This window comes from Choloepus didactylus, chromosome 1, assembly GCF_015220235.1.
Source record: "Choloepus didactylus isolate mChoDid1 chromosome 1, mChoDid1.pri, whole genome shotgun sequence".
Classification (NCBI taxonomy): Eukaryota; Metazoa; Chordata; class Mammalia; order Pilosa; family Megalonychidae; genus Choloepus; species Choloepus didactylus.
Genome location: NC_051307.1, coordinates 98,068,918 through 98,084,850, shown reverse-complemented (window position 1 = coordinate 98,084,850; position 15,933 = coordinate 98,068,918). Strand labels below are relative to the sequence as shown.

At 35.6% G+C, this 15,933-nt stretch overlaps 1 protein-coding gene across 5 annotated transcripts in view; it reads left to right on the top strand.

The window, feature by feature from the left end:
- The window catches only part of OPA1 (OPA1 mitochondrial dynamin like GTPase), a 106,649-nt gene that overhangs the window by 4,109 nt on the left and 86,607 nt on the right, over positions 1–15,933 (top strand). For 3 of the 5 annotated variants that reach the window (XR_005217290.1, XM_037838092.1, XM_037838072.1), the window contains exons 2-6: positions 7,860–8,178; positions 8,848–8,944; positions 10,827–10,934; positions 11,402–11,455; positions 12,160–12,227. Coding sequence is in view for 4 of the 5 variants with exons in the window: in XM_037838092.1 (XP_037694020.1) it covers positions 7,860–8,178; positions 8,848–8,944; positions 10,827–10,934; positions 11,402–11,455; positions 12,160–12,227 (646 nt within the window). In the remaining variant the exon portion in view is untranslated. The remainder of the gene's footprint in view (positions 1–7,859; positions 8,179–8,847; positions 8,945–10,826; positions 10,935–11,401; positions 11,456–12,159; positions 12,228–15,933) is intronic. The other 2 variants (XM_037838103.1, XM_037838084.1) reach the window with 1 other exon arrangement.

Below are 15,933 nucleotides of genomic sequence, written 5' to 3'. Positions count from 1 at the left end.
CAGAGTGACCTCTCGGCTCCTTTTGGAATCTCTCTGCCACTGAAGCTTATTTCATTTCCTTTCACATCCCCCTTATGGTCAAGAAGATATTCTCCATCCCACGATGCGGGGTCTAGATTCCTCCCAGGGAGTCATATTCCACGTTGCCAGGGAGATTTACTCCCCTGGGTGTCAGATCCCATGCAGGGGGGAGGGCAGTGATTTCACCTGCCAAGTTTGCTTAGCTAGAGAGAGAGGGCCACATCTGAGCAACAAAGAGGCATTTGGGAGGAGGCTCTTAGGCACAATTCTAGGCAGGCCTAGCCTTTCCTTTGCAGGAACAGTCTTGCCAAGGGCAAGTCCTGTGGTAGAGGGCTCAGCCCATCAAACCACCAGTCCTCTATGTCTGTGAGCACATCAGCAACCATCGCGGTGGGGAAGCCCACCACCCCTGCATAGAATTGATTCTTCAGGGTGCCTTTTCAAGTGCTAGGATTTTGCTTTAGGTCGGTTATCTTCCAGGGGACTAAATGAAGAACATTTTACATGTATTTCCTGAGTTGAAATACTGGACTGCCACACACTCTGTCCCTGGCCCTTCCGATAGCTATTGCTGCCACCATTGTGGAAATACAAATTGTAGGGATTTTGGAATGAAAGAAGGAAAAAAATAAAAGCAAAAACATCATAGGCTCAGGCTCCTACAACTACATCAAAGACCCACCCTAGAGAAATGAGTGATTTGCATGAGAACATTTCTCAAACTTTCCCCTCAACAATTTTTGCCATATTTGCATATATAACTTTTTCTTTAAATCAACTCAATTTCTAAAATCAAATTTATTTTAAATGGTCTTCTGTATCACACTTTTGGAAACATTGCTGTAGAGAACAGTTCTGAATGATTTTATTTCTGGGACAAAAGCCATATTCCCACAGGTTAAGCTCTGTATATGTGAGGGCAAAGGAAAGCGGGATTGAGGCCCAGCAGACCCAGCTGTCTGTTGTCTAGAGGTAATTCTTTTATTTAGGAGTCCTCAGACTTTGTGGTCTCAGGCAGAACCCCTTATATTCTTAAAAAAGTATTTGAGGACTCCAAAGAATTTGTGTTTATGTGGGTGTTACCCGCTGACATTTAACATATTGGGAAATTGAAACTGAGCAAACTATAAAATCTTTACTAATTCATTTAAAAGTAGCAATAAACCAATTACATATTAACAAATATTTTATAAAAATTAGCAGTATTTTCAAAACAAAAAAAGTTTAGTGAGAAGAATGGTTTTGTTTACATATTTTGCAAATCTCTTTAATATATGGCTTAATGGAACTCAGCTGGATTCTTGTGTCTCCTTCTGCATTCAGTCTTTTACAATATTACCCATCATGAAAGAAACTGAAAAAGACAAGTAATGTTTTAGTATTATTATGGTAAGTTTTGACTTCATACATCTTCTGAAAGGGTTTAACTACCCCCAGATCACACTTGAAAACTCTGCTTTAATTCATTGCGAGACAGCATAGTGTTAGTGATTCAGAGGGTGAATTCTGGAGCTGAACTGCCTGAGTTCATATTCCAGCTCTTTCACTTCTGTTATCTGTATGAGTTTGACCAATGAGGTGATACACATAAGGGGATATAACAGTCAAAGTGAAAAAATAAAATGGCACCTTGAAAGGGGATAGATGAAAGTACTCAGGCTAGTCTTAAACTGGAAGCTTATTATATTTAATTGTATTTCTTGGTTTATATGTAAGGTTGAACATTTTTCTACGTTTATTAGCCATCTGTATTTCTTTTTGTTGTACCTATTAAAGTACTTTATCCACTTAAAAGAAAATCATAGAGATATGATCACTCAGGCCTGGAATTCATCTTGTGGGAGATATATTTGGTTTAACTCCTTCCAAAATAATGCATATAACTTTTTAAGGATTAAAGAGCTATTCATCCATTCATACATTAGAGGAGGTTAATGCATGTTAATACTGAAATGATTTTTTATTCAGTTTTATTGAGATAAATTCACATACCATACAGTCATCCACAGTGTACAATCAGTTGTTCACAGTACCATCATATGGTTGTGCATTCATCACCACAGTCGATTTTTGAACATTTTCGTTACTCAAGAAAAAAAATAAATAAATAAAAATAAAAGTAAAAAAGAGCGTCTAAAACATCCTATCCCCCCCAATCCCACCCTATTTTTCATTTAATTTTTGTCCCCATTTTGGCTACTCATCTGTCTATACACTTGATAAAGGGAGTGTGAGCCACAAGGCTTTCACAGTCACACAGTCACACCATGTAAGCTACATGGTTATACAGTCATCTTCAAGAATCAAGGCTATGGGGCTGCAGTTCGACAGACTATTTCCTTCTAGCTATTGCAATACACTAATACAAAGGGATATCTGTGTAGTACATAAGAATACCCTCCAGAATGACTTCTCAACTCCATTTGAAATCTCTCAGCCATTGAAACTTTATTTTGTTTCATTTCGCTTCCCTCTTTTGGTCAAGAAGACTTTCTCAATGCCACGCCAAGTCCAGGCTCATCCCCAGGAACCATGTCTCACATTGCCAGGGAGATTTACCATCCTGGGAGTCATGTCCCACATAGGGGGAAGGGCAGTGAGTTTATCTGCTGAGTGGGCTTCGAGAGAGAGGGGCTACATCTGAGCAACAAAAGAGGTTCTCTGGGGAGACTCTTGGGACAATTATAAGTAGGCTTAGCCTCTCCTTTGCAGTAACAGGCTTCATAAGGGGAAGCCCCAGGATCAAGGGCTCAGCCTACTAAATTGGTAGTCCTCAAAGCTTGCGAGATATCAGTAATTCCCCAGGTGGGGAAGTTTAATATTTCTGCATTTTTACCCAGTTCCTCAGGGGACCCTGCACATACATTTTTACTCTCTGCCCAGATTACTTTGGGATGTATTGGGATTTCACCCTAACCTGTATGAAATGATTTTAATTGAGCACTTACTTTGTGCTGGTCATTGCTAGGTTCTTTCCTATTTAATTCTCCTAATAACATATGTTCACTTAACAAATTTATTCAGTGTTTCTTGTTTGTTAGACAGTGGCTAGGTCTTGGAAATGCAATGGTAAACAAAGCGAACAGGATCCCAGCCTTATGTTGATTTGCAGTTTATTTGTGGAGACAGATAATAATACAATAATTACACAATTATGTAATACAAATTTAATAAACCCTATAATGAAAAAATACAGGGAGTGAAGAACTGGATGTAGCATGGGGTCTTGAATTAGAATTTGGAAGAAGAGAGAATGCTTGAATTGAAACCTGATTGTGAGCAGTAGTAGCAGGAGTTAGGTATGTAGAAGATTTTAAGAACAGCAGGTATCAAGGCCCTGAGGTGGGAAGGAGCATGACACAATCAAAGAACTGGGTGAAAACTTGTCTGAGTGGAGCTCACAGGCAAGAGGGAAACTTGGCCTCCTCCTTGGCAGTCCTGGTGCTCTTCATGGCCGTGCTCACTGCCTCCAGTTCCAAGAGTTCCCTGCGAGCTTTTTCAGCTTCTGAGAAGAGGGAGAGAGCCAGAGACCAGATCAATCAATAAAGCCAGGGCTTTATTGACCAGGAGTATGGATTTTATTCTGAATGCAGGGGGAGCCACTTAAGAGACTTGCAGTGATCAGATTTGTATTTAAGAAGAGCACTCTGGCTGTAGTGTGGAGAATACTTGATACTGGCTGTTGTAGAGGCCCAAGTATGGGATGGTGGCAGTAGAGATGGGGAGAAGTTGGAAGATTTGAGATATATGTTAGAAGTAGAGTAACAACTTGATGATTGAGAATGAAGGGTGTATCGAGAATGATCCCCAGGTTTGTGGCTTATGTAACTGGGTGTTCATGCCATTTCCCAAAATAGGGAATCCTGGAGAAGGATCAGGGTATTAGATGGGGGGAAGGGAGAGTTTATGGCCTTAGACTTCTTGAAGTTGAGGTCCTTTTTTGATATCTAAACAGTGATGTTGAATAAGCATTTGGACACAAAGGTCTGGAAATGTTTGTGTTAGACGTAAATTTGAGAATCATGGGTGTGTAAATGGCAATTAAGGAAATGTGTGGATTAAATTGCCTGGGCTAAGAGTATAGCATGACTCCCTGGCAACGTGGAATATGACTCCCAGGGAGGAATGTAGACCTGGCACCGTGGGACGGAGAACATCTTCTTGACCAAAAGGGGGATGTGAAAGGAAATGAAATAAGCTTCAGTGGCAGAGAGATTCCAAAAGGAGCCGAGAGGTCACTCTGGTGGGCACTCTTATGCACACTTTAGACAACCCTTTTTAGGTTCTAAAGAATTGGGGTAGCTGGTGGTGGATACCTGAAACTATCAAACTACAACCCAGAACCCATGAATCTCGAAGACAGTTGTATAAAAATGTAGCTTATGAGGGGTGACAATGGGATTGGGAAAGCCATAAGGACCAAACACCACTTTGTCTAGTTTATGGATGGATGTGTAGAAAAGTAGGGGAAGGAAACAAACAGACAAAGGTACCCAGTGTTCTTTTTTACTTCAATTGCTCTTTTTCACTCTAATTATTATTCTTGTTATTTTTGTGTGTGTGCTAATGAAGGTGTCAGGGATTGATTTAGGTGATGAATGTACAACTATGTAATGGTACTGTAAACAATCGAAAGTACAATTTGTTTTGTATGACTGCGTGGTATGTGAATATATCTCAATAAAATGATGATTAAAAAAAAAAAAAACTTTATATGAATGGAAAAAAAAAAAAAAAAAAAAAAGAGTATAGCATGAGTAGAGAAGGTGGGTTTCTAAGCCTTGATGAACTACCAATGTTTAAAAGGTAGTTGAAGACTAAAACTGAAAAGGAAGAGGAAGTTCCAAAAATGAGGAGACAACGTTGTCAAATATTGTTGAGAGAGCAGATAAGATGAAAGGGTGGGGGCAATTGGAAGCTTTTGGTATCCTCAGCAAAAGCTGTTTCACTGAAATGATAGACATGGAAACCGGATTGGTTTGGCTTTTAATAGAGTACATAGAACAGGGAAATGGGTCTCCCCCGCCCACCTTTAAAATGAGACATGATGTATGATTCCTGAAAAGGTAGAAAAAGAGAGAATCCCAAACAGGGAGATTAGCCAGCTTTAATGGATAACCTTGCTATACTCTTGCAAGGGGTAGCTAGGATACGATGCGCATAGATGTAGTAAGAGAACAGATTTCACCTAAGGAAGTTGATCACCTTTCCTTCTGATGGTTTCCATTTTCCCGTGAAGTAGGAGGCAAGGTTGTCTACCAAGAGTTGGTAGAGGAATGGGAGGATTTGGGAGGTTAGAGGAGATTGGAGAACACCTTAAAATAGTCCAAGCAGAGAGTAAAAGAATGAATTGATACGAGAAATGAAATAAGATTCTCAGGCAGTCTTGAGAGCCCAGTTGAAATTTCTGTGGTGTTGGATGTGATTTTCTCTAGTAGTGCTCCGTTCCCCTGGTACAGACAGGGTTTTCTCCCTGTAAGGTGACAGTAAGGTTTATCCAGGGTTTGTATTTTGCTAGACAATAGAAATGAAAATGCCAAAGGGACAAGAGAGTTTAGATTATTTGCAAGAGTTATTTAAATGATAAACCAGGGAATCTAAGATGGATACATGGGTAAGTAAATAGATGAGACTATAATAATAGATAAGGAGATGATAGAAGTGTCAGTGATTGGTTGCCCCAATGAAGTATAAAATGGTTGTAGTGAAAAGGGACTGTTGTTAGAGATTAAGATAACTAAATTATTGATTACTAATATTGAATTATTGATTTGCGACAGTAACTCTGATTTAACAATTACCTCATTTTAATAGAGTAAGAAACTGAGGCTTTGGGAACTTTATAACTTGCCCTTGATTGCACAGCTAGTAAACAGTGAAACTGGGATTGGAAGCAAAGTTGATCTGATTCCAAAGAGTTACTGGATATAGACATAGAGTTGAAAGAAGTTTGAGCTAAATGTTGTAAAACTTCACTTGGCTCTTGATTTCTTATATCGGTAAGTGGTAACGTTAGTCACCCCAGGTTAAAGTGTCATGGTTATTAGTGACTCTTCCTTGCCTGCTATGTCTAGTCAGTCGTTCTGGCTTCTGCCTTGCATTTTCTTTTCTCACTGCTGCCTCTTCGCTTTATGCTTTTCCCTATCTTGGCAATTAAAATAAGATCACTGTTTCTCTCCCCTTCTAAATTTCTTTTACCTACTATTGCCAGATATATCTTCTTTAATTAGTATTTAAATAATCATATTCTGTTTGGCACCTTTCACTGGCTCCCTATTGCCTACAAAATAATGTTCAAACTCAGCTTGGCATTCAGTGGCGTGATTTGTCCCTAACCACCTTTCTGGTCGTATCTCCCACTATGAACCATCTATTCTGTCTCACTGTATCTGCTTTCTCTTCCTTTTCCCTTCGCCCTACCTAGAATTTCTTTCCTCTTTTGTGGCTCTTCACTTTCCAATCTAACTTCAAAATTTTACCTTTTCTGGAAAGTTTTCACTTACCACCTTAACTCCTGAGGATCATTCCCTTTCTCATGAACTCTTGGAACACTTAACCGTCTCTACTATTCCTTTGACTTGGAAGTGTTTCTCGTGCTGTTAATTTTCATGTGTGATTATTGAGGTGGAGAGAACTTTGAAGCTAAGATGAGGGCTTTGCTTTTTATATATGCTGTGTTTGGGGTTAAGGAAAATTTAATCTCTTGGTTAATGAATAATCTCTTCTTTAATAAAAGAAGACAGGGACTGACTTTTTATAAGATGGGGGGAATTATTTATCTTGGAGGCAGAGCTTAAAGAAAATGTACATGTTCTTCTCCTTTTAAAAAGAAGGTGAATGTTTTTGTGACCAGAAGTAGTAGTTATACATAGACTTACAAATAAGTAGTGTGCCTAAACCCTGTAATGTATGAATATGCTCCCACTATTAAATCCTGTTTTCTTCAGGTTTCCTAATATGGAGGGCTCCTACAGATTCCTGTAGGAATTCCTGGCAAGGCCTAGTTTACAGTTCCATAACCCAAATAAATGGGTTAATATTTTAAACTCACTCACAGCAGGGTCTGGCTCCCATTAAGCACTATGAATATGTTTTGAAGAAAATAATCAGGCATATGTTGTTGTACGTTTCATTCACCACCACGAAGTAGAGGGTGGAGCTCAGACAATAATGTGTACACATTTAGGTTCTCTTTTCTTTTGGATCTTTTTGGTACTTTTATTTTTCCGGGGAGCCAGGTGCCTAGAGTAGCATTAATGATTTTTCCTTAATTTTCATCCGTGGGCTCTCTCAGGATTAGGTGACATAGACGAGGAGGTCAAGACTAGCTGTTGTAAGCTGCTGGGATTTTTGTACTTGAAAACAAAAGTTTGCATGCATTTTTGTTTGTAACTCTTATACCATGAATAGCAGTTAATAAAATAAGTCTCTACCCTATCTCTTTTCAGTTCTAATTCTTGAGACCAGGATTGTAACCCACTTATAGTAAATTAGTGCAGGCTCTGGAGTCCCACTGCCTGGGTGTGAATCCTGATTTTACTCCTTATACGAAAGTGGATATGGGCAAGTTGTTCCTCTGTTGGTGCCACATTTTCATATGTGTAAAGTAGAGTTAATAATAGTACTTTCTGCATACATTTTACTGGGATTAAATGAGAGAGTACTTGCTGGAACAGTACCTGGCTCATCATAAATGATTAGTACGTGAGAGCTGTGGTATGATGTAGTGTGTCACGTGCACACATACATCTTGTCCCTTTAAAATATTGCTATTTTTGTGTCATTTCCTTTGTATTGTTACCCAGTCTGATTTTTGTCCCATTCCATTTTTCTTTCAGTGAAGTTTGCCAATCCTTAGTGAAACATAGCTCTGGAATAAAAGGAAGCTTACCACTACAAAAACTGCATCTGGTTTCACGAAGTATTTATCATTCACATCATCCTACCTTAAAGCTTCAAAGACCCCAGTTAAGGACATCATTTCAGCAGTTCTCTTCTCTAACTAACCTTCCTTTACGTAAATTGAGGCTTTCTCCAATTAAGTATGGCTACCAGCCACGCAGGAATTTTTGGCCAGCAAGGTTAGCTGCAAGGCTTTTAAAACTTCGATATCTCATACTAGGATCTGCTGTTGGGGGTGGCTATACAGCCAAAAAGGTGAGTTTAACTTTCTTGCTGGTTTTCCATTTATTTCAGAATGATTATTTTAATGTTTTGTAGCAGAAATCATTTTTCTTTAGTGCAGTAGAATATAATTGGATGTTTAAACATTGTTTTGTGCCTCTTGTTATATACTAGATTGTTTTAATCATGCTAATAGAAAAATGCCTTCTGATGCTTAGTTATTACGGAAGATAAAAAAAAAAAATGGCCTAGTGAAACCAGCACTGGGCTGAGAGTAGAACACTTAGGTTTGATTTTCAATTGGCCGTTTAGTGGCAGAGATAGGAAAGTTAGGTGATACACTCACATAACCACTTAGTGGCAGTTCTGGGACTAGAGCCAATGCATCCTGACGTCTAGTGTGTCTGTCTTTTATGCTACAGTGTTGTTTAAAGACAAATCATGAACACTATTTGAAATAGGAGTGTATTTTGAAATTTTACATTTTCTGTAAAGGAATATTTCCATAAAGGAATATTTAATGCTTTATATGCTTGCCTGTTAATTCATCTTTAGAGAAACTGAGACCACTTAAATTTGTTTCTTGAAAGTTTTAAACATCATACATCACTCTTTGTAGATTAACATTTTAATTAAAATTATTTTCTTGAGATTTTTTATGGCATTTAGAGCATTTGGTTGACATACTTTATTATTTTTTAGACTTTTGATCAGTGGAAAGATATGATACCTGATCTCAGTGACTATAAATGGATTGTGCCTGACATCGTGTGGGAGATTGATGAGTATATCGATTTTGGTTTGTATCATTGACAACTAAAATACTTCTAGGGTCATTTCTTTAGGAAAGAGAAGTAGTTGCATTGACATAGTTTCTTAACTGATGAGTATACTATAAACAGTTTTAATTTACTGATAAAAGTAATAGGATATCAAAGAAAAAATTCATAATAAATTATTTACTAGTCCATCACTTTAACACAGCTATTACTAGCTTTACGGAATACTTTCTTTTAATTGTACCTATTATGTGTATGTGGTTAATATTTTTGTTTCCTTTTTAAAGATTATACAGTCATGGTAAACATACATTTGGATATCTGGTATAATGTTGCCCAGAGCAGGTACGCCATATACCTAACTGTCCCCTTTTTTCTAGTCTAGTCTGTTAGTTTCCATAGTGATTTCTTCCCATTGTCAGCCACAATCCCCATTTTTCTAATAATAAATAGATGAGGAAAAAGGTATATTTGATAGCTATGATTGCCAGTAACTCATAGTGATCTTGTTAAAAGATGTTGGGATGAAATTTTTTTCTTTAGTCTCTTTTTTTAGACTTTGTCCCATTTCTTAACTTAGGTATATATGGAGGTAGAATTAATCTCTACAAGCACTTTTTCACAGGACTTTCTTAAAGATGAAACTGTACTGTGTTGACAGAGGTATTTATTTGCAAGAAAGGCATTCTTTCAAATTGTTTTGGAGATATTCATGAGAGAACTTTTTTACTTCATACATTTGTCAGTACCACCGTGTATTGGTGAGCTCCTGGATTTTGGAGCTAGACTGGACTTGATTCCTGGCTCCTCCATTTCCTTGCTGTGTGCTCCTATTCTTCATTTGTAAAATGGAGTTAATAACTTTGTAGGGATGTGTACTAATCAGGGTTTTCCAGAGAAACAGAACTGACAGAAGATATGTATATATAATATATAGATAACATAAATAAATATATTATGTAAATATAATGAGATTTATTATAAGGGATTGGCTCATGTGACTATGGGGATGGGCAAGTTCGAATTTCATAGGGCAGGCCACAAGCTGGGAATTCCATTGAAGGTGTTCAGTGAATTCACCAGAAGAAGCTGACTGCCTGAAATAGAGATGGAAATTTTTCCTTCTGACTGCTAAAGTCATCACTTCTCCTTTAAGTCCTTCAACTGATTGGATCCTTCAGTAGGATGTAATGAGAATTAAATAAGTTAATACTTTAATAGCACTTAGAATATTATCTGGCATATATTCTTATTTTGAGAATATTTATATGTTTTGGTCTTCTTTAGAGAAAATTAGGAAAAGCCGTTCCTAATTCAGAAGACCTTGTAAAGTTGGTGCCAAATTTTGACAAAATTATTGAAGGTTTGTAAAAAATAATAATAATAATAATAATTTGACCATTCTATTAATAAAGATAACAGAAATAGAATAAAAGCTTGCTTTCCGTTTTTGGATAATTATTCTTAATTGGTAATGAGTGTGAATCTTCTTAGCGATTATGAAAGGAGGACAAGATTTGAACTGGACTTTTACTGGTTCAGGCCCTGTGCTATAGGAGATGTTTTTCTCTCTTTTTGATTCTTTGCTCTTTCTTGTGACTTTCTCCCAGAAGGTACTTCTGATTTGAATCTAGTATTAACATTTTTAATACAGTATTTCTGCTTAAAGGCATTTATTTTATAAATCAGAGGTATCTCAGCCATATGTTTGAAGTCTTTTTTTTTTAAACTTAATGACTTGTAAAACACCAGAATAACACATTGCTTCACATATATTTAGTATTTGTAATAGAAACTGAAAAAATAATTTAAATGTATATACAATGCTTATTTAAATTTTATGTGAATATTTTAATTCTCAGTTACTTTTTGAGAATATGTATGTTTTTTGATCTTCTCCAGAAAAAATTAGAAAAGCCCTGCCTAATTCAGAAGACCTTGCCAAGTTGGCACCGGATTTTGACAAGATTGTTGAAAGCCTCAGCTTATTGAAGGATGTTTTTACCACAGGTAAGGAAAGACCTGTGTTTGAGCTAATTTAAAATTTCAAGAAGCACAGAGGAAAAATACTTAGATGTATTTATTTCCATATTTTAAATTAATAAAACATTTAGTAAGAATGAAAAACAGGTCATTTAAAAAAATGAACAATGTTTTGTTGCTAGTACTTTTAATCTTCATTTAACCCAATAACGTGAAAATTTATAAGAACTTAAACATGCTTGGCTTTTAGTCAGGGGGGAGATCACACGTTCTTGACAAGTAGATGAGACTTCCTTTGTGTTTGCTTTTCATAAACTTTTGGAACAAATTTAGTGATTTTTAAACAAATTTAATTTTGATGGCCCATAATGAGTAGAATTACTGTTGATTTCTGGCATATTTGCCCAAGTACTGCCCTCTTTCTCAGACATCTTTGTTTGCTCATTCCTATTAAATTTTACATTTTTATTTCCCCTTTTGCTGATTTTTCACAGGTCACAAATTGGTTAGTGAAGTCATAGGAGCTTCTGACCTACTTCTCTTGTTAGGTGTGTAAACAGACATTTTTGCTGACCTTAACATGCCTTTTAAATGCTTCTAATAAACTAGGTGCAAATAAAATTTCAGACCAAATTTATATTGCTGCTTATGCTAAATTTTAAATTCCGGAACTATATTAGGCAAACTCATTATCCTTTAGATAGGGATAATAAAATAATTCTTTTGTGGTAACACTAAAATTCCTAAATATGTGTCTGTATCATAAGAGTAAAACTATTTAAAAAGAAAATTTGCTTGGCCAAAATATTTTCTTGAAAATAGTTCTAATTATTTCTGGTCATTGAGATGAAAAGTAATTTTAGTTTGTCTCATCTGCCCTGTCATGGATGACATTTTTAATTATTTTCTTACTATCTCTGATCTGTAATGGCAGTGATTTATGGCTGAACTGTAAGTACTCTCACATAAAATAATCCTTACCAAAAATTGTTTTTTTTTATTGTTATTTCCAGTTACGTTTTTAAAAAAATAGGTTAAACGTGTGCTATAATATGGCTTTTTTTGGTGTCTTAACAGATTACCAGTAATATTACTTAAAATAAGAACACTTTTCTAAAAGTGATTTGATGCTTTGAACTTGGGTTGCTCTGAAAATCCATTCATGTTTTAATTGACTAGACATAATTTGGAATGTGGCTTAAGTTTATGATATCACAACAGAATTTAAATGGTTGCATATTTTATCTTTAAGGTTCACCTGGAGAGACAGCATTTAGAGCAACAGATCATGGATCTGAAAGTGACAAGCATTATAGAAAGGTAAGTTTAAAGGAGAAATCTTCACAAAGTTAGTCTTAAAAGATTTTAAAAATTTTTACCTTCTTGGAAGATTTTAAAATGCTGCCTCTTAGCAAATACAAAGTCATTTAAATAAACGTATCATTACTAGTTTCAGAGAAAAATGCAAGATATTACATGGCAATTCTGGAAATGTAATTAGAGAAGTCCATTTCCTTCAAATATATATTAGTTTCAAGGGCCATCTTCACTAAACGGTTTTGTTGTTAAATATATGTGGGAAAAACTGGGTTAGGCAAACCAAGCCGTCTTTATGTACTCATGTGCATTGTGAATCTCTGAGAGAAGAGTCAAGGTATTTAGGGTTTTCCAGATTTATTTAGCAGCAGAACCCTTTTTTTTATGAAATATCTTCTAGGGACTAATGTTTCATGGCATAATCTTAGAGAAAATATTAAGGGAATAGGAAATGGGTTCTTAGGAAATGAATCAGTTCTGCTACATTGATAGTCAGCAAAGTTGTCTCATTTTCAACACCTATGTGTTAACAAGGTTCATATGATATTTATAGGAGACACTAAGGTAGAATAACGTGCATTACTCTATAATCATGTTAATCTGATATTTTCTTAGTCTTTACTTTTTTCATTCTTTTGGGATTTGTAAAATAACTGATTCCTTGAAAGTTTTTAAAAACAATATCTAGGTAAGTAGATTTATGAGGAAAAAGAATTTTATGAATTTTTTAAAATAAAATATGGAATATATAACTTTTATGTTGAAGGTTACAGTTTTAATACACTGAAAGAAATAATTTTATGTTTATTTGGGGAGTAGGAAGAAGGAATAATTCTTATGTATAGGTTTCCAATTGAACTTCCAATTTGAACTTTTTACATGATAGTCCAAATTTTCACTAATTATATTCCAATTATTTTCTATTACAGTATAAAATTCTTAAATTTGCAAACCAGAAAGTGAAAAAATAAAAACTAGTGAGAAAATAGGCAAGCTATTTATTAATACTGTATATGATTTAAAGTGGTTTTTTGGGAGAAAATACATTTCAAAGTATTTTTTTCTTTTGTCTTTTTACTTGGATTTTTGGAGAAAAAATTATTTTAACCAGGGACAGCCATGCTAATGAGGAGAAAAAATTGAATAGGAAATTAGCCGAATTTGCACAACTTGTGTTGAGCCAAGGCCATGGCCCTAAAGCAGGCAAACTTAATGTGCAGAAAGGAAAAATCTAGCTATGGAGAAGGAACTTAGGTAAATGTATGGGAGCATGGCTCTTTGAGTGAAAAGGTTTCTTGTTGCTTAGATGAGTTAAGGGGTCCTGCTTCTTTCCTCTTCTTTGATGTGGCCTAGGATCACTTTGGTGAATAAGAAACCTGTTTCAGGGCCTAACTTAGAGAATTCCCTTAACACCGTGCAAGGGTGATGAGTGAATAGATGACAAGGAACTCTGCAATACAGGAGAAGCAAGAAATGAATCTCTAGGAATTTAATTATATTTATAGAATTTATTTTTATGCAGTAGACATAAAAGCAAATTTAGTGTTCTATGTAATAATTTACTTCTTTCCTATTTGAAGATAAATGTCTTCATAGACTTCCCTTTTAACTTTTTCTTCATTTATATTAATTATTTTATCCATTAAAAACTTGTTTTTTTTTCCGACTATTTGTTGTACATTTTAAATCTAGAGTTGTCATTAAGCTACTTTGATACAGGTTAAGTCAAAATGCAGCAAATGCTGGTAGAAAAATTTACTGTGCAGAAAAAAGTATCTCCAATTCTAAATGATGGTTTTAAATTCCATTAATATGTAGTGTTTTCAGGGCTTGACTGTGATGCATAAGAATAATGAGCTACTCAGAGTAGATGCAGATAAACTGACTGATTTTAAGAGACTTCTGTGCAGATTAATGGTTGAATGTAAGCAAGCAAAGAGAGACCTTAGCAGTAGCCTTTTGAAATCACTTCTGAAACATTGTTTAAAATGGTCCTTTTAAAAATTTGGGTAATAATCAGAGGTGGTAGGAAGGTATTCAGGGTTTAGCTGGTACCTTTATGATTGGTTCAGTCTGGTAACAGAGAGCCTCAGATTTAAAATAGTATTTAGGGAACTGAAGCAGTCATGCCTTCACTTAATAGTTGTCTGGCTTGTACCAATATTTCTGGCTAGACTTCTAGAAATGTAAAAGTAAATGTGAATCAAAATTTTTTAAAAGTAGTAATTGGAGGACAGTTTTAGAAACTAGAACTTTAAAAAAAATGTTTGCCCTTTTTACTAGGAGAAAACATCTAAAAAGGACTGTCAGGTAGGTGAATCAGATTCAAAATCAGTTGAAGTGAAAGTGACTGGAGTTGAGGGATGCACAAATGCCCACTAGTTTGACTTGAATCTTATAAAATGAGCAACACGATGAACTGGTTGATTACCTGTGAATCCCAGCCTGGGGTCACTAAACTGTTTGTAATAGAGGTCTGCTAGCTACTTTCATAATTTGAAAAGACAGAAGTCTACAAAAAAGCATATATTTCCACATAATGCTGCACAGGCTAATTGAACATCACGTTTTTTGTTGTTAACTGGAGCCATATCCATTCCATTTTTGGACGTGTGTTATTTATATGATTCAAATTAAAAGTTCTGATATATATCTTTGATTTAAAAACGGAAAAAAAAATACTAAAACCACTTCCTAATAAAATTTTTTGTTGTTGTTAATCAAAATCTTTGAAACATGTGTCTACTGGAGAAAACAATTAGAAAGAGCCCTTGGTGTGAACTGGATAACATTCTTGAGACCTGGATACTTTTCGGAATGATCTGAAGACAGATTAGCATCTGGGCTGGTGAGCCTATTTTAGTGTATTAATGGACTCATCCAATTTGTAAATAAGCAGATTTCTGTATATCAATCATAATTTATAGAAATGACAAAACTGCTTAGTATATCTCCTTGATTAGATTCTGTAAGATTGTCATATTCTAGTGAAAATTAATTTGCAAAATGAGACATTATATTATCTGTGCTTTTTTCCAATAATGTTTCTGATTCTTTATAAACATCTCACAGAGAAATAAAGAATATAGTCATTCTGAAGGTAATAAGCACATTTATAATTTGTAGAAAATACTTGAAACACTTTTTAAAAATTGAAATCATGGAAAGTGTTATAAATGTAATTGTTAAAAGGCAATACATTGATACTCTTCCTTCCAACATGTTAGTGTGTTGGGGATTGAATGTTATCCCCCATAAAACGCACGTTCAGCTCCCAATCCTTGGTCCTCTGGGTGTGAACCCATTTGTGAATAGGACCTTTGAAGATGTTACTAGTTGAGGTGTGTTCAAATTGAATGAGAGTTGGCCTTAATCCAATATGACTGAAGTCCATATAAGCAAAGGAGATTGGGCACAGAAGAAGCCACAGGAAGCAGCCAGAAGCTGGAAGTCGGTGGTACCTGGAACAGAAAGGTGAAGATGCCACCATGTGTGATGGAAAAGCTAAGGAACCCCAAAGATTGCCGGCCAGTCAGAAGATAACCAATCGTGGGAGGAAGCAAACCTTCTAGCTTCTGAAACCTTGAACCAATAAATCCATTATTGTTAAGCCAACACATTGTATGGTATTTATTTTAGCAGGTAGGAAACTAAAGTAGTTTTTGGTACCAGAAAATGGGATGCTGCTATGACAAATACCCCAAAATGT